General features: G+C 38.3%; 1 protein-coding gene across 1 annotated transcript; it reads left to right on the top strand.

Moving 5' to 3' along the window:
- Positions 1-1464: 1464 nt before the first annotated feature.
- On the top strand, positions 1465-18476 carry LOC139478319 (zinc transporter 7-like). The gene is made up of 11 exons (XM_071260745.1): positions 1465-1617; positions 4686-4787; positions 5542-5655; positions 6739-6826; positions 7195-7315; positions 7733-7783; positions 8320-8520; positions 9871-10006; positions 10643-10733; positions 11668-11817; positions 12047-18476. Exons 1-11 carry the CDS (start codon positions 1541-1543, stop codon positions 12092-12094), a joined length of 1179 nt encoding a protein of 392 aa, XP_071116846.1. The 5' UTR covers positions 1465-1540; the 3' UTR covers positions 12095-18476.
- Positions 18477-19952: the final 1476 nt, after the last annotated feature.

Raw genomic sequence — 19952 nt, 5'->3', positions numbered from 1 at the left:
TGATACTATAACACGTAGAGCTATCATTCTTTTGGTATTTTGTAATAACTAAACTCCTGAATATTAAATTCCTCCGAATATTCATATATTACCTTTTATGATAATCCGAACTAAAAGAAAAATCTGCGGTACGATATGTCCGAAACTTGGGCAACGTCAAAACATGAAAAGTATTAGGCTATTTACAACAGCAGTTGTTCCCCTTGCAATCAGCGGCAACTCCAAACAGCGCAACATCTCATGATTTAGTACACGCTTAAAAGAATCATAACGTCATAAGGAGTATGAGTTTATCCAAGCGTATTAGCCAAAGATTATTCAGGTTGATATTACCTACTATTTTCGTTTCCACTTATTAAATATTATGAATGAACATGGCTACTTAGCACACCGCGGAGGCTTTGAGGATAAGCTATTTAAAAAATACACATTAAAAAATTCATCAAAGTGAAACGTGACAAATGTTTTGTTGTGTCTATTTCTTTCCCGTTAAACATTTTTATTTAATAACTTAAGATGATTATCATTTAAACCAAAATTGTGAAATAAAAGCCGAATTCGTTTAACATACGATACACATACAACAACAGTGTTTCAGTTGCGCCACAATACCGATGCGGGCATAACTTATAAGTTCAGTTGTCAGTCAGTGATAGTAGACTACTGGTGAAGTATTTTATTTGTAGATTCGTAATATTATGGAATGTTTCTTGGTTATTTATTTTAGCAATATTTTAGACAATTCTGCTTATCGGGTGGTTTTAAAAATATGGACAAGAAGGGGGGTATAAATATTTCACAGAGTATAGAAATCCTGATAAAATTACTTGAAATGACGCATGTGTGTTCTTTGTTTGTCAAATGGTAGTGTCGAAAGGCAATGCGCACGTACGTATTGTGTACTTACTAATAATTTCATAAGGGAGCATTTCTTAGAACATTTTATTGTCCCCAGCTGTAGCAAACAAACTATTTTTTTTACTGAGAACCATCAAACTATCTATTCATTTTTACTATCAACACAAACATTTTGACTTTTTGGGTATTTCCCATAAAACAAACAAATAATGTTTTTCACCACTTAACAGCTAGACTATTCATTTTGGGGATAATTCTGAACAAATTATTCATTTACCCATGTATATTTAGATATCGTAATTACCGGGGTATTACCATGGATTATATAGGATGCGTACAAAACATCAAATAATAATAATAATAATAAAACAGCAACAAAACAATCCTAATCTATCAGCAGTGAATGTATCGTTCCAATATATTTGTTTAAGTACAAAATAATTATTTGGGAATATATTAGTGACTAATTCAGAGTATATATGTAGCATTTACAGTTAGCTGGCCGAATACACACCAACGGCTGATTATCTAACAGAAGCTCGTAAGCTGCCATCTAATTAACGATGGGTGGTTAGGTTACTAGTATCTATAGTCCTTCAGCCACGACAGTAGTGGCGAATCATGTGGAGTTCACACTAGACTGTGTTGCCGGTAGATTACGACCGTTTTTGTACGATTCAACATGTTGCCACTTCACGTAGATGACAAACAGTTCCGACCTGGTTGGAAACTAAAAGAATCTATCCTGGGATGGCTTCGGTGAGATTGATATTTATGGACCGTATGCTAAGACGTGGCATTGCTCTCAAGTATCTGTCAAATGATTGAACGAGTATTGCAGGAAGTGGGCCGTTTGAACTCCATTTGTTTTTCTTTTGCAAACTTCATATTTGATTATTTCCTCTTGGATTTCATTTTGCTCTAACTGTTATTGTTTGCAACATGTTCATGGTCAATTACGCTCAATGTTGAATCAGTTTACAGAGTAAACAAACAGACTTATGGAAGTGTGAGGGTCCATATGTGTGTCCAGTGTTGGTTGATTGAAGCCAAGTTATGACAAATACTTTTACATAGTGCTTTCTAATATTAATATAAATATTTTTTATGTCAATTTTATAAATAGTTTAACATGTTACTGTTATTTCTGTATTTTTTACACTGTAAAACTTCATACGTTGTTTGTACAGTTGTAAACACAATCTTTTCATACCTTGTTTGGTATACTGCTCATGAATTGTCATTCAAGTTTGAAGTTATTACTCCTAGTATATGCTTTATGATTCTTGTTTAATTGTTCACTACCTGAATATCTATTGAATGTCAATGCACATGATGCAGTTTGATGACATTTGATTAATCTACATGATCTATGCATTGGTTTACTGTTAACATGGTTAACATGTGCATCATGTGTTACTTTCAAAACAGTGAGAAATGTAACAGAAATTTACTTAGTGAGAAGTGAAAAATTTGTATTATCCTTTAGCATGTTCAGACATATTAAACATGTCAAAGGGAAGACACTGACAGCTGATAATGCCCGAAACTCATTTGATCATTATGATAATTCAGTATTCATGTGTGGGTCCTTTGTTGAAAGTGTAATAGGATAACCCAAGCACACTCCTGAATCTATAGAAATTGTTTGCTTCGGCATGACAAACCTAAATCATGTGTCAATCTCTATGCTGGCTTCTTTCATGTCAATCTGACAGCTGTCCATGTCAAACATCTTTGAAGTAGTCTACAACTAATTGACTGAGTTTGCCTTTCAAGATGATTTTCAATATATTTTACCATATTTCTTCTGTAATAAGTACATTGGAAATAATACACATTGTTGTGGGTAGCCTAGTTGTAAAGCATTTGTTAAGTATGCCAAAGACCTGGTTTCAAGTCTTTGCCTGGGTACAATATACATGTGAAGCAACTTCCTGGTGTTCCCTGCCATCCTATGGTTGGAATGGGAACTAGTCAACTTGTTCACACTCACAGAGAGATTTGTTCACAAATCTAAACTAATCCATTCTTAAAACAATTGTTGACCCTACATAAATTGGCTGACCCTTGCTGTGTGAATCTGTTAACATGCTGTGTGAGTCTCTGTTAACATGCTGTGTTAGTCTCTGTTAACATGCTGTGTGAGTTTCTGTTAACATGCTGTGTGAAACTCTGTTACATGCTATGTGAATCTATGAACATGCTGTGTGAGTCCCTGTTAACATGCTGTGTGAGTCTCTGTTAATATGCTATGTGAGTCTCTGTTAACATGCTGTGTGAGTCTGTGTTAACATGCTGTGCAAGTCTCTGTTGACATGCTGTGTGAGTCTCTGTTGACATGCTGCGTGAGTCTCCGTTGACATGCTGCGTGAGTCTCTGTTGACATGCTGCGTGAGTCTCTGTTAACATGCTGTGTGAGTCTCTGTTAACATGCTGTGTGAGTCTCTGTTAACATGCTGTGTGAGTCTGTTAACATGCTGCGTGAGTCTCTGTTAACATGCTGTGTGAGTCTCTGTTAACATGCTGTGTGAGTCTCTGTTAACATGCTGTGTGAATCTCTGTGAATATTCTCTGTGAGTGTCTGTTAACATGCTGTGTGAGTCTCTCTTCAATTGTTTTTAATTTGCTTTATTTTCGTAAGTTTAGGCCATCAGTCCATAGTTACATTTGTATTACAATGGACGTGATGTACTCAGATGTTATTGTTCTGACAATAATCGTGATAATGTACTACGAAGTGACATCACTTGATACATATAGATAGCTAGGTGTTTAATTAATTTACAATCAGTTGTAGGCATATTGATATTAAAGTTTTGTTTGGTCGGATATTCACAATATTTCTGTGGCAAGTGATCCACCTGTAACTAGTTATAACCAGGGCAAACTAACAAAAAATGATACTCATCCTCTCTGTTAACATGGTGTGTCAGTCTCTGTTACCATGCGTTATTCAACATGAGCAGTACACATGGTACATGTATTTCGCTGACTGGATGGCATCTGCAGCAGCACAGCTGTTCAATTGTTTGGACAGACTGGCATGCGGGAGACACATTGATTGTATTTGAGTCAATACTAATCAAGTTTACTGCAATAAACACCCTTATTTAATGAAACTAATCCATGGGTCATTGCAGACTAGTGGTTATTGTACAATAAATAGACTGTGTGGAAAATGAAGTAGTGTTCTAGTCACAACTAGCCGACTAGTCATGCTGGTGTCAGTGTCGGCGTGGTCAAACCCTGGTTCATATGTAACAGTTTGATACATACTTGTATAATTCAAGCCTGACTTGTGAATCTCAACCCTGAATCATTTGTTTTTAAATTTAAGAGAACGAAGATGTGATTTTGTAGGGCAGAAATATATGGGTTAGAGGGCACTGTGAATGTTATTGTTATGCTTTTATAGCCAACAGGGAAATATTAAAGAATCTGCATTAGTTGGTTGTTGAACAGTTTAAGGTATAATTCACATATGTTTACACCAATATATCTTGTAATGTAATCATGGTAATGCAGCATGTATCATGTGTATAGAGATACAGGGTTGTAAATCGATATGTTGTATCGTGGGCCTCGGATTGGAATACAACACCGTACCGCCGTATCATGTCACCATGCTTAAGTGGTTATGCTGGTGAGGATTGTTGCTCATGTTATCGCTCACCAGTTTGTCTCTTCAAAACTTGATTATTCAATTTATTGATACAGCTGCAAACTTGAATATTGCTGCATTGTTAAGATGTTGTCATTTGTTACCTGATCAGATTTATGATATGATGAATACAAAATGTTTGACAATGAGTTCCCTGTTTCAGGTTGATATTCTCTGAGAAGACGTCTCGTCGATTGTTTGGATTCCTGGTACTTAATCTGTCATTTGCATTTGTGGAACTTTTTTATGGAGTATGGACAAACAGGTATGGATAATAACTTTTACATGGATGTGTTTCTATCCATTGTCCACCATGGTGCCAATGTTTGAATTAAGTGCTTGTCCACAGGCCTGTGGCAGGTAGATCTCGTGTTCGGGCCTGTAGTTTCAAATGTGTATGGCCTACAGTAAAGAAAAACACTGACCATGTTCACTCTGTAGGGATCATACCTGAAAGAGAAAATGATGAATTCGTATAATATTTACAACTGCTGACAACTTCTGAAAAATATTCCTGAACATTCACCATCCTCTGTTGGTTATGTCACAAAGAGAGAATGAAAAAGTGTGTATTCGTCAAAAATGATACGCAAGAGGACCCTGGTGTAATATTTTCATGAACAGACCCAAGATCTTTCTTTGACGTAAAAAATTCAACGCTGACAGGGAGGAAGTGCACAAATACCACCAACTACACCTGTGTCGAAATGAAACAGGCAGTTGCACATGCAGTTCGAGATGTCGTGGGTACAGAACTTGTTGCACGTGGTGAACGAATCTGCGGAGATACGCGATGACAGTGGAATATTTATGTTGATAGCGGTTACAGCTATTTGGCTGAAATTGTTTGTAGGCAATAATACATGATTAGAACAACAGAGTGGCGTCACAAGAATGATTTATTCTGTTACCATTCCCCCTTATCAATGTTTCTTGTCCAGCAATATGTTACCATGAAAACCATTTTTGCATATTTGTAACCGAAAACTAAAGTTGATATATTTCTTTGTCTCCTACAGCCTTGGTCTCATCTCGGACTCATTCCACATGTTTTTTGACTGCACAGCTCTTTTGGCTGGTCTCATTGCATCGGTAATCTCACGATGGCGCTCAACAGAGGCATTCTCATATGGGTAACTATTATGCTTTGTGCACAATGATTTGAACCCATGTAGATTCCGGGGTGGAATAGGTCTTCAGCAACCCACACTTGCCTTAAAGGCGACTATGCTTGTCTTAAAAGGCGACCAAGGTGGTCAGCCTCGCTGACTTGGTTGATACATGTCATCGATCCCAATTGCATGGATCGATGCTCATGATGTCAATCACTGGATTGTCTGGTCCAGACTCGATTATTTTACAAACTGCAGTCATATAGCTGGAATACTGCTGAGTGCAGCATTAAACAACAAACAATCAAACAAAAACAAACAGTATCAGTAATCTCACGATGGCGCTCAACAGAGGCAATCTCCTAATGGTAACTATTATGCTTTGTGTTCAATGATCATGATGATTTGAAATGATCACATATATTTTAGACAATGTAGAAATTAACCTGGAACTCTATGACATTGCGATTGATAATACACATCTTGAATGAATGAGTCCTCGCTGACTTGGTTGGTGCATGTCACCATTTCCCAATTGCTTAGATTGAAGCTTATGATGTCAATCACTGGATTGTCTGGTCCAGACTCCGTTACATTAGCCGTCATATAGCTGGAATATTGCTGAGTGCAGCGATAAAAACAAACTAACAAATAATATGAGAAAAGTTGTTATTGTTATTATGTTTCTTTTTCATTTTGGCATGTTATACTATTAATATGATTAAGTTTGCATGGACTCTTCGAAAAGAGTTGTCATTTTAGGGATAGATGTGTGATTCTGTCTTCACTTTTTAAACAGACTTGATTCATGATAACTCATTCCTTCATAGCTCTCAGAAGGCCCGCAATGCTGTAGCATTGTAGACCACAGTGATTAAGCTGCTAATGTATGTCATGAGGTGACTAAAAGATTCAAGTGTTTGGGCTCGGTGACGTTGTTGATTACGTGTCACCGCACCCCAATATCATAGATAGTTGCTCATAATGTCAAACACTATTTGTTCTGGCCAAGACATGATTATTTACAGGCCGGCGTCATCTCGCTGGAGTATTGCTGAGTGCAGTGGTAAGCAACAAGCTCATTCTTCAGCCCTGTTGTTTCAGATATGTGCGGGCTGAGGTGATGGCGGGCTTTGTGAATGGCCTCTTCCTCCTCTTCATTGCTTTCTTCATCATGTCCGAGGCTGTAGAGGTAGGTTTTCCCAGCTCTGTAAGGTGTTAAAGATGTTAGGATACGATTTTGGTCAAAATTTGCCTATGTATTCCAGGGACCCTAATGATAGGTGGAAGAATCATATGAGTCATTTTATAAATAAAATATAGTAGCTAATAATCAATGGTCAGTTGAAAAAAAAATATTTAAGAAAAATTAATAATAATCAATGGTCAGATTGGTCAGATGAATTTCAAACTTATTGCTAATATAATCATTCATCAATGATATTCATTCAGAAAACTGGCGTGTTACAAAAATGTTGTATAAGATTGGACTTTAATATAGGTGAGCTTCTGTACCTTTTGTTAGCTGTGGTTTTGATGGTGTTTCCATCTTCTCTCAAGCGTGCTGTGGAGCCACCCGAAGTGAAGCATGAAAGACTGTTCGTTGTATCTGTACTTGGGTTTTTAGTCAACTTGGTTGGTATATTTGCCTTTCAACACGGACACTCTCATGGAGGAGGAGGTAGGTTGTTTACAAATGTCCCTAATGCTGAGGCTAGATTCATGTTACGAGTAGACAGTCCTTTCCTTGAGCAGGCATTGACATGATTGGAACTAAGTTTTCAGTAAATAAGAACCTAATATATTTCTAGTTAGGTCATTTGATTGTCATTAAATTATGTTTGTTAATACTATTTACATTCTCTTACAATGGCTTAAAATAATAAGAGAATTGGTTTTCAGGCAATGGTTTTCAAAAATATAGTGCAAGCAGGCAGTGTCCTTTGTTTTAATAAAATGGAAATAATAACAAAACATGCAGCAAACTTTATGACTTTGCGGGCGGTGCCTAAGAACCAGAACTATTAATTTTTTTAGCCTAAGATGAATAGGTGTTTTGTGTATGTCATTTGTCACATGCTCGGGGTCTCATTTTCAGGTCACGGTCACTCGCACTCGATTGGTGGTCACGGACACAGTCATGGCCTTGGTAAGGATATCCCAACCTTTCCTGTTGATAGGTTATTACTTATTATGTTTGAACTTTGTCACTGGCTCAGAAATGTCAGGTCTAAGTTAATAATAGTCGGTGCCAGAGTTATCGAGGAGGAGGTGTCCCTCAGAACCTGCATTTGTTGTGAGTTGCTGTGCAGTTGCCTCCCTTATCTATGCTGATACTGAGTTTGAGTCCCAGAGTTGTCTCCCTTACCTATATCAACCAATGCTTGTAAGCATCGACTAGCAGATTTGGGTGGTCAGGTTCTTTGACTTGGTTGATGCATGTCATCATATCCCAAATACGTAGATCAATGCTCATGATGTCAATCACTAGATTGTCTGGTCCAGACTCGATTATTAAAAGACTGCTATCATGTAGCTGTTGCTGTGTACAGCTTTAAGCAGCAAACAAACAAATGACATGCCATGATACAGCTAAAGGACTGTACAAAGTTGATGTTAAACCCAACTCACTCACTAACTCACTAGGTGAGAACCTGTATTTAAGGTTGGTTATTTCTTTTTAAGGTTTGCAAGAGAAGGAGGAGGATCATGGTCACAGTCACAAAGGTCATGGTCACAGTCATGAAGGTCATGGCCACAGTCACGAAAGTCATGGCCACAGTCATGACAACCATGGCCATAGCCATGGGGATAAAGGTGATGAAGGACATGGCCACAACCATGCAGGAACCAAGCCTCAATCTTCCCAAAGTCAGATCATGGAGGGTATGTACATCAGGGTTAGAAACGCCTTGCTTTAGAGAGCCTTAGGCATGGTTGTACAGAGATGCAAACCATTACGATTTTGAGCCTTCAGTTACGTATTACGCTTGTCTTTCCTAAAATTACGATTTTTGTGATTTCTTTTTATGGATTATATTACTTCAGAACTCAAATGGGGCGGTGGGGTACCCTAGTGGTTAAAGTGTTTGCCCGTCATGCCGAAGACCCGGGTTCGGTTCCTGACATGGGTACAATGTGTGAAGCCCGTTTCTGGTGTGAATTTGCTGGAATATTGCTAAAAGCGGCGTAAAACCACACTCACTCTCTCACTCACTCACTCAGAACTCGAAACACCACATTGTCTTTCTGAAAGTTAATTAGTGTCTCAGCATCATATGATGAGGCTTGGACCACATGCTTCACTTCCATCTAGGCCTGCCGAAAATATGGAGTCGCAAACCCGTATCGAAGATTTTCAAAGGTGTTAACATTAGTTTTTTCACGTGAAATTACCCCACTGATTAAGCTTCAATTCGGTTGGCATCAATTTGGTCTAGTGGTTGAGCGTCCGCCCGGAGAGCGGAAGGTCCGGGGTTCGATCCCGGCCACGTCATACCAAAAGACGTTAAAAGATGGTACTTGTTGTTACCCTGTTTGGGGCTCGGCATTAAGGGGTTAAAACAAGGACTGGTCGGCTCGGAGTCAGTATACTGTGTCTGAATGGGGTATTCATGTTAAACTGCGGCATGGTATCTCAGTGGGCTAGCACTATAAATCGGCATCAGTCCGGTCTAGTACAAGCAGCCATACACACACACACACGTGCATGCACGTCGCTATATAAGTGCAATAATCTTGGACGCGACGTTAAACCCAATTTCACCTCACCTCACCTGTTAGTTAATGCATGTTAAGGTAAGTAACAAAAATACCTTCACATTACAATAAATGTACAGTGTACTTAAAAGCAACTAAACAACATAAACATACTTAATGGTTGAAACTATTATAAGCCATGAGATTCCAAAGTTTACAAATCTCAATTGAAAGAGCAAACTTACGAAGTTACTTATCCATTCCGTTGATGACAGACAATTTAAAGAAAGTTGTGGAACTACTCTTATTCACTTCTGCTGTAAGCAATACGCAATCTGTCATTCAATGGGAATATATATATAAGTAAATTGATATATATATATAACACCCTATCTTTGTTTTCACTTTTGTGTCATGCATGGCTTCATTTTTGCGATAGACTAAATATATGCTGATACTTGACAGTTAAATGGGAATTTATATATAAATAGTTTTATATATCATTTATATAGGCTAAAGTACTGTTGTTTGTTTCAGGTGTGTTTTTGCATATATTAGCTGACACATTAGGCAGTGTTGGAGTTATAATCTCGTCTGCGTTGATACACTTCTTCGGCTGGATGGTAGCAGACCCTATTTGTTCCATGTTCATCGCTATCCTCATTGGAATCAGGTAACCATCCATACAGACCTGGATCGAAGTATTGATGATGTCTTGGCACAAGCTGAAAGAACAAAATCAATAGGGATTAGTTTGTCTTTGTGACCTTAGACCATTATAGACCAGCAAACTTTGTGATGAGACTTTAATAAACATGAAAACAAGAATGAATTGTACTTGTCAGGGACTGGTCATTTATTATAGGGGGTCATGAAAAAACGACACAGTAAAGAAGGGGGGTTGTCAAAAGTTACCTAAACTATCAGGCTGGGTGGACATGAAAACAGGACAATATTTGTTCAAATAATAAAATTCTGAATTTGAACATTATTTAGAGACTGGTTGTTTATTTAAAGGTTGGGTGGGCGGTGGAAGGGTGTGTGTGTAATGTGTGTTTGTGATGGTGGGTGGGGGGGGGAGGGCTTAAAAAACGTTACATCACATGAGGGAAGGTCAGCAAAAATGATGCAGTCCAAAGACCCTTCTCCTCCTCCTCCCATTTTAAAAGACTGTGATAATTTAATTGTGTGGGAATTATTATTACCTGATATTTGACATGTATACAGATATGGCTAGGTGGGCGTAACAGGTCTTCATTCACATGCCATGCCTTATAATGTGTAACATTTCTGATTGCTCTGTTTTCAGTGTGTTGCCTCTACTCCGAGATTCAATAGGTATTTTAATGCAGCGCACACCACGGCAATTGGACCATGTTCTGCCAGGCTGCTATAACAGGGTGAGTGGACATTGATCAGCGTTAAACAATCATCTTGTCATTGCCCTCATGCTATAGGGGGCACAGGTGGCCCAGTTGTCCAAGGTACCACAATTCACTGTGCAGAGTTCCGTCCCTTAGGTGTGACAGGAGCCTATTATTGTTGGTTTGAATCACAGATTTGCCCTGATTATGTTTCTAGGTTTGTCACCACCATATCCATGCCTTTGGGCTTTATCCCAGTTGTAAAAATCTAAGGCATCCCTTCAGGCTTTCCTCCCACATGAGCTAGTCTGTCATATTGTAACAGAAATACTGGTAAAAAATAAGCATTGGGGCGGTTGGGTAGCCTGGCGGTTAAAGCGTTCACTTGTCACCCCGAAGGCCCGGGTTTGATTCCCCACATTGGTACAATGTGTACACCCAATTTCTGGTTTCCACTGTCGTAATAATGCTGGAATATTACTAATAGGGGCGTAAAACCAAACTCACTCACTCAAATCAGCGTTAAACAAAAGCAAGTCGTCCCTTTCCCATTTCCTTTTTCCTTATCTCGACATTTGATTTGTTGGAAAAATGTTCACGAAAAACAAGGATGGGTAATTTGCGATGGCAAGAACCACAGGAATGGATCCAGGGTTAGTATGGGTTTACCGAAATGCGAGCCCTGGAGATATAGAGGATGGGCAGTACATAGAAACAGACAAAATGTCAATTATAAACCTGATGTATGACAGCATATATAACCATAGCAGATTTCTGATATGGTGCATGATGTTACCTTTTGTAAAGTAGAAACATCTTTTGTTTTAACCCGAAAACCATCAAATAGTGATCAGGTCGGTTGGTCAGGTCAAATGTTTGAGTTGTGTCATTGACCGTTAAGTAATGAGATGCATGTATGTAGATGTGTGTGAATGTGTATAACCGTGTTGTGTTGTGTTGTGTTGTGTAGGTGAGTCAGCTGGAGGGGGTGTACAGTCTACAGGAGCCTCACTTCTGGACCCTCTGCACCGACGTCTATATTGGCACCGTCAAACTGGAGGTTGCTACAAATGCTGATGCCAAATATATCCTAAGTCAGACGCACAATATATTTACACAGGTAAGTCACACCATATGCTATTTCCATGCTCTCAGTTTTCCACCCACCCACTCACTCACTCATTCACTCACTCACTCACTCACTCACTCACTCACTCAGGCCTAAATTGCAACCCTTTGTTGTTTGTAAGTTGGTATGCGGGAAACTTTCTGAGGGATACTTATTGTATATAAATGGTTACGACTTCATGTTGATTTTGTTAAATAACATACACATTTTGACTTTTCAGATTGGTGTGCGGCAGTTATATGTACAGATTGACTATGCTCCAATGTGAAGAGACAGACCAGTTATACTGGACCAATGAAGGGAAGCTACTTCAAGAGGATGGTGCTAGTTACCACACAGCTAATCTGACTCAAATATTATTTGGCAAGCCTCTGCTGGCTAACAGCTTTGGTGTTGTATAATTATCAGTGAAGCTGTTTGCCATGTCACATTTTGGGGCTGCTTCTGTTTGCTTGTGAGAATGACTTGTGAGACTGAGTGTGAGTGTGTGGTTTCGTGTACGTGTCTAACGTGTCGACCATGTAGGTTCGAGCATCTGTGGCGTACTGTCACGTGACATGAATGTTCTCTTATCTATTTGTTTTTAATGCACATGAACAGTCATTCTCTTTTTGTTTTTATTTTATGTTGGCTATTAATTGTTTTAGATTCCTAATAATGTATTGAGCCAAAACGTATATATTCTCTATCATTGTCATCAGTCAAAAGTAGTGGCCCTATTCAGTGATGACGCCTCAAGCAATATTCACTCACTCACTCACTCACTCACTCACTCACTCACTCACTCACTCACTCACTCACTCACTCACCCGCACTCGTTTACACCTTGACACTAGCTCCAGATGTATGGGAACTTTTGTTAATAAATTGATTGAGAGGAACAAACTTTTTCAGATTATTTGCATACGAATTCATTAAATATGTTAATTGCTTACATAATAAATTCAGAATGAGATGGTTGTCGTAAGAGGCGACTAACGGGATCAGGTGGTCAGGCTTGCTGACTTGTTTGATGCATGGCATTGTATCCCAATTGCGTGGATCAATGCTATTGATGTCAATCACTGGATTGTCTGGTCCAGACTCGATTATTTACAGACTGCTGTCATATAGCTGGAATGTTGCTGAGTGTGGCGTTAAACAACAAACAAACAAACCAAAACAAACAGTGAGATGGTATTCTTTCTTTTAACTGTAATCATGTATATTCTGTCAAATTTCTCTGTCCTCATTCAGTGAAGGAAAGCTGTGGGTTATGATTGTATTGTGGCTGTGATTGAGTGAAATATTGCTTAGCTCTGTATTCATAGCACTTCATCATGTTCATGGTGAATACAACGTTAAAACATTAAAATATTGCAATTTGGCAATGATTAAGACAGGAATTGTCTGTTGTGTGTGATACGATTGAAGAATGAATATGTGGGACTTACCATATTTCATCAATTAAACGACTGGCCTCGATTGTACGTTGGGTAAGTTTTATGTATGGAATTCTCCCCATTATTATCTTTGCCACTGTCCAGCCCCAGATACAGTAAGAGTGTCTGAAAGAAATATAGGCCTGGGCGTTTAATGGAGGAAATATGGTATACAGAAACCCTACTGCTTCTAGTAGTGTCAGTTATTATGACCAGCTTTCGCCAAGACCAATGATGTACATATTTTTCAGACTCAGCTACGCTGGGATGATGATTATGAGTGTGAATTGTGTGGGTATAATTTCATCATTCCGAGTGACATATTTAATGTGCTTCCATACAAGCACCTCATCCAATGAAAACTCATGGTAATGAACTCATTACTCGTTGAATCATTGTAGGTTCCTGTTGTCAAATGTTCAGTTGGCTTTGATAAATATAGCCCAAGATTATGTGTCATGAAAGTTGGAAAATATGAAATTGATATATTCTAATCAATTTTCTTTTGTCAGGCTGTTGCTAAAGAAAGTCAATCAAGGTATGACAAAGTCTGATTAGAGGAAATATCTTGATTTAAGTCTGCTGGACATCTGTTACATATGAACAGTCTTAACTTAGAGAAGACAAGATGGGACCATGCCTGATCATCAGGAAGTATGTATATGAAAGGCCTGTCATATTTTTCTTAACAATAAATGTTTAATGCACATAAAATCAGTGGTTAGGGATGGTGCAATTTGTTGGATGACTTGAAAATATTTGTATAGAGGTTTCTACACATGGAAACAATCAGTGATGTTAGGATTGAAAATTTGGTAAACAAAATGATATTATCGCTAAATCAAGTGAGTGAATGTTGTTTTACGCAGTAGTAGGGTTGGGTTGCGTGGGTCCTGAGTAGGACCTGGGCACCCACAGGAGTACCCGGACCCGTGGTTTGTTACGTGATATATTGTTTAATGGCGAAAACTTATTGTAGCTCAGTGGTTACACTGCAAGTCGCTAATGTTCACATTTCTTTCTGACGATGCACACATTCCTTTTGACTTGTAAATGTTTGAGTAAAGATAAAGCTTCAGTAAACTTCAGTGAACGCATGATCTGATTGTTTGATACATGTATCAAAATAGTTTTAGCCAGGGCTGCGGTAAAACAATTACCAATCAGACATTTTGATCCCTACTCTTGAGACTTGCAGTGGGTACCCGGGTAGGGTCGGGAAATAGGGGGTCGGGTACCAGGGTAGTAAATTTGGACTTGTCCCAGCCCTACGCAGCAGTACAGCTACATCATGACAGCCTGAAGTGTTGTCAACCAGACAAAAAAATACCTGTGGGGGTTCAGGGTTAGAATAGGTCACTTGCTTTCTATGCTAGTGGCAAAGGCGACCGAGCGGAGGGGGTGGTCAGACTCGGTGACCTGGTTGACAGCATTTGTTCGTACTCTGATGGTATTGATCGCTGCTCACAATATCGATCACTGAACTTTCTATTCAGGCTTGATTATGTGCAGGCCGCCATCACAAGCTGGAATATTGCCTAGTGTGGCGTTAAATTATCAAACATGCTCACACAGCCACTCAAACCTGTGGTTGATAGCACGAGCAATGATCTATGCTGTCAGGTTAAGATGACCACTATCCTCCAGGCCACACTGTAAACCCAAGATCCCCTGGACGGTCAACTCCTATGACAAGATATGGGAACGTGAATCTGCCCTTAAGTCATGCCTCGATTATCCAGCAATTCATTCCGCGATTCAACTACATAATGGAATGGAGGTATAATGATAAGCTGGATAACGGAGGTTGCCGGAATTCCCACAAGGACATTGCAAGAGTGTGGATGATGATAGATTCCCGCATGGAACAGCTGACTGGTCAGATCTGAGTGAAATATACATGACATGTTTGATGTACTTAACACTTGTTATCTAAGCCCCACCAGTGATCATTGTCATCTCATCATGCATGCCGAATACCAAATAGGATGTATTTTGCATCTTGCGCCCAAATAATATTGAGAGGATGTTTTTTGAGAACATGTTAGTTATCGGAAGAAAGAAGGAATGTCATGGAAGGAGCTATTTTATCAATCCCTTTAGGATACAAGAATAAAGTTCCATTTCTTTTTCCCCTTTTATTTAAACAAATACATGTAAAGTTGGTGGCAGTGGAAAATTATGTAAGTGTGATCATTGTACTGGCAGTAACAGATATGTTGCTTGTTGATCGCATACATAGCTTGTTTGCTAGCGGTTCAGGTTGGTGGTTTGTTTCTATATTGCACAGTGGGTTGCAGTAAGTTGCAGTAGGTTGCAGTTTTTATACTTACCAGCACTTGGTAACATACAATGCAAATTTTTTAAATGAGTTTATTTCTTCGAATACCCTACCTCTATTACGCCAGAGCCTTAAATTAATGTGTAGGCCGGAAATCACAAAATAAAATCTTATAAATGTTCAACTGATGTCCTATTCACTGCCAACATATCTAATAGTTTTGTGGAAAACCCTATCCTTCGCAGGAAGTGCAACTGCACATGCACAAGGTGGGAAAGCATCACTTCTTTCCTGTGTGTGTCAACACTAGAATTAAGATAACAACTACAACATGAGCTATTTGTGTTCTGGCAGGAAGTAGTTCTAACAGTCATCCACTTTTTTTATTTAGATAGGGTCACAGGGTATTAGTAAGTATTGTCAGATTCGTTTAAGCCTTGCAAGTAGACTTCATGAACCAAGTAAGGAGAGAAATAAGAGTTTCTCAGTGACAAGTAACAATGACAAATCCCTTAAGGACACAACAAAATATATTCTTTTTCCATCCTAAAGATTTAGTTGTGAGTTTTCTGATTGTAGTAAAAATACTGTTAGGTAATGAAGTTCCACCCTGCCAGACAGTTGCAGGATAAGACATAATCAACACTATCGAAGCTCAGGAGAAAGTAACAATATGTAAACTGAGTAATATGTAATCATTGGTTTCAGTTCATGAGATATTAACATGGAGCTTGAGAAAATAATGTAATTTTTCAAATCCTGATACAATTATTGAAAGTAAGGAATTTGTAATTGTTATGAAAATGTAAGTGAAATATTGTCCTCCCCAGCTTTAACTTGTGAAGAGATTTGAAGAACTAACAATCAACTGGTGGCCTGAAGTATATTAGTGAATGTGTAGTTAGATGTGTCATCTTATTAACCCTGGAAGCAAGGTGTTTAATGTGCAAAATATGTACAATGATTAAATAGTGCAATATTACTGCTGTCATTCATTTGTAATGACCAGAACAGGCAGAGTATCACAGACCACTAACATGCATGCTTTGGTATTAGATGTCATAGGTTGACAATAGTTACACTTTGGTATCTTGTCCATTTGTCATGATATGTGCAGATATAGATTGCTGCCTTAGTTGTAGAGCAAACAGTTTCTAAACTGAGCAAAAAAGTTAGGGATCATGAATATTTTTTGGGATATTTTCATGAAATTGTTTGCAGTTTTCACTACAAAAAGATTGCCCAGTGATATTCATGATACCTAACTTTTTTGTTCAGTGTTTGTCACTAGTCATGATGTGGAGATGAAACAATCAATCAGGAAAGTGCTTTTGTGTGTCTCCGAGATGAGAATATTTACTGTAGATTCTTACCATGCACATACAGTATACATATATAGTGTTCTGAAAGGTTCTTTGCAACAAGATCATTGCTTTTATTATGTTTGTATTTAATGACAGTATTTTCTAAGCTGGTCGATTCATTCAACAAAGAAAATTTGATAAAAGTTAAAACACATTTATCATTTCAACTCTTCATCCTCACTTCCATAAATTTAACATTTTGATGTCATTGCTAAACTCTTAACATTGTTACTATTTTAGCAACACATTTGTATTATGAAAGAAATGTATGGTTAACTGTATTTCCGCCTGTGCTATAACGTTGTAGGGCCTGAGGCCTAAGAGTACTGAAATATTTTTTTGTTTGAACATTTCAACTCCATATATTTTATTTTGATTTTGGTGACTTCTATATCCTGCGTTTCCTCAAACATTTTTCAACAATAGATATGTAATTTGTTGGAAAAAGGTCTGAAACATCTTACAATATTTCATTGATTTGTGTACGTTGATACAATGATATGCCATCAGCCAAAACATCGGTGTGCAAATAAGACCAGTAACTTGTGCATTTTATTAATCCTGCGAGTGTATGCTGCCAGAAATCTGTTGAACTTACAATTGTTGTTTTGTACATGATATTTACTTTTCAGTTGAAAACTAGTCTCTCTTTTTTTAGTTTTGTAATATAATGTATAATAGTATATTGGTTATGTTGTACATTTTAATTTTATGTTTCAATATTGTTATTGTTGTTATGTAGAACTATGTTTATGCACAGTAAGATACACAGTAAGAAAAATGCTCTTGCCAAGTTATTTCTGTCACAAACTCTAACAAATCTGTCCTATAGTCCTGTTGCACACTACAAGAAGACCATTGTATTAGCCATAAATATTGCAAAGATATTTTCTTCAACATATTTTTGTACCTATATCAAGAGGTTATTTTAAGGAATTAACCTAAAGTCAGGCTTATTGACATTTATTTAATATTTTGACTACATTGACCTACAAAATCAAGAGAGACAAAAACAATTCTATTTAAGATTGTTGGATGTTCATTGAAAGGTCTGGATTGAAGCTCACAGTATTGCTCAACATCAGTTGTAAGGGAAATACTACACTGATCAAACTATCAGTGTCACCTGCATTGCATTCAGTGTTACGTTTTTAGCATATCGAATACTCATTTCAAATGTTGGATGGTAATGTGACATGTACAAGGACAATGTGAGAGTGGGCATTCGTAATACTCACAAGTGACATTCCAAATTATTTCTTTTTCCAACAAATTAACAGATTAACTAAAAACTATAGAACTGTAAAGAAATTCTAGTATTGGCTGGATAGTCAGATGACATCTTCCGTTGACGACATTTAGGGTCAGATTTCGTTCTAAATTCTGAGTTTTGAGTTATCCTGTGGAAATTGTTACCGGAGACTATCTTCCATGCACCAGATCGTCATATTGTTGTGAGAGTATTTATGCTGTTGTATGCTGTTTTTGGTGAAGGACTTGTTTTGTGAGGAGTGAATGAAATGATGAAAGTACATACATGCATGAATACCTGAATCGGGGAAAGGAATAAAATCTTTTGAAGAAGTTGTAGTGTTCTTTAATTCCTTCATATTTATTGACCCATGAAGATCCGGGGTAGCAACCCATGATTGCTGTAAAAGGCAACTATGCTTGTCGTAAGAAGCAACTAATGGGATCGGGTGGTCAGGCTCGCTGACTTGGTTGATGAATGTCATCAATCCCAATTGCGTGGATATTAATCCCTGGATTGTCTAGGTCAAGACTTGATTATTTCCAGACAGCTGTCATATGGCCAAAGATATTGCTGATTATGGTGTCAAAATCATGTTGATTGTTTTGTGGAGTACGAGAGCATGAGTGAGCTGGGTCCACAGCATGTCACTTTAACATGAAATGTAAATTGAAAGCCTGAAGTGATGCAGGTCTCACATTTGGTGAAAACCCGAACACGGTGGAAACATCGGGATGAACTGGGATTCGAACGGGGTTTCTTGTGTGCCCATGGGCCGTAACTCTGCACAGTGAATTGCTTCCCCTTAGATGACTTAGCCACACATGCTCTCACAGACACAGGAATGTTAGTGGGGGATGATGTGACGTGACGTGTAAATGTTCCCTACACTGAAGTGATGAAGGTCCTGCCATCGATACACCCTGGTAGGGCTGGGACGTGTAACCCAGTTACTCGGGGTACTGAGTAAGACTAGGGTACCCACAGGACTACCCGGACCCGTGGTGAGCTACTTGATGTATTGTTTGAGACAAAATGCACTACAGGTCACAAATGTTCACATTTCTGACATATAATTTTGTGTCCCCCGCCGTGATATTGCTAAAAGCGGCGTAAAACATATTCACTCACTCACATATAATTTTGAATAAAGATAAAGCTTCAGTCAACTTCGGTCATGCATGCCCAGATCGTTTTATAGTGTACCTAACTACTTTTTGCCAGGGCTCTGGTACAAAATGTCCTATAGGAAATTGTTTGACCAATCTCTTGACACCTACAGCGGGTACCCAGGTAGGGTTGGGTAATAGGGGTTTGGGTGCCCGGGTTGTACATCTGGACTCGTCCCAGCCCTACATCCTTGGTTTGTAAGAACTATGTTCCTTCATCACTGATGCATTGTGGTGAAGTTGCTATTTTAAACCAATGAACCAAACGACGGCCTGGTTCCAGGAGAGCATTCAGTCTACGCTGCACAAACATGTCTTGCTTGACACATTGCTTCAATACCAGGCTATGTTATAACGAAGTTTGGGCACAGAGTTGGGCTCATTTGACTTCTGTGAATTATACAAGACCTCAGTTCATTAGCTGACTAAAAATAACCAATACAAGTCCCAGACGTATTTTGCGGTAAAAAATACCAACATTCTCCAGCTTTAATTACATAATTCTCATAAAACTTCTATGCATTGTGTCACTGATATTTATGGTGAGATGTAAACTTAGTTTATGTGCTCAAAATACCACAAGAACATTAAAAAGTGAGAATTATTCATTTCAAATTTTGTTTTATTGTAGTATTTATA

This window comes from Haliotis cracherodii, unplaced genomic scaffold (genome assembly GCF_022045235.1).
Source record: "Haliotis cracherodii isolate W230 unplaced genomic scaffold, xgHalCrac1.p SCAF_4, whole genome shotgun sequence".
In the NCBI taxonomy this organism is placed as follows: Eukaryota; Metazoa; Mollusca; class Gastropoda; order Lepetellida; family Haliotidae; genus Haliotis; species Haliotis cracherodii.
The sequence above is the reverse complement of the archived record's forward strand: the minus strand, read 5'-3'. Positions and strand labels throughout refer to the sequence as shown.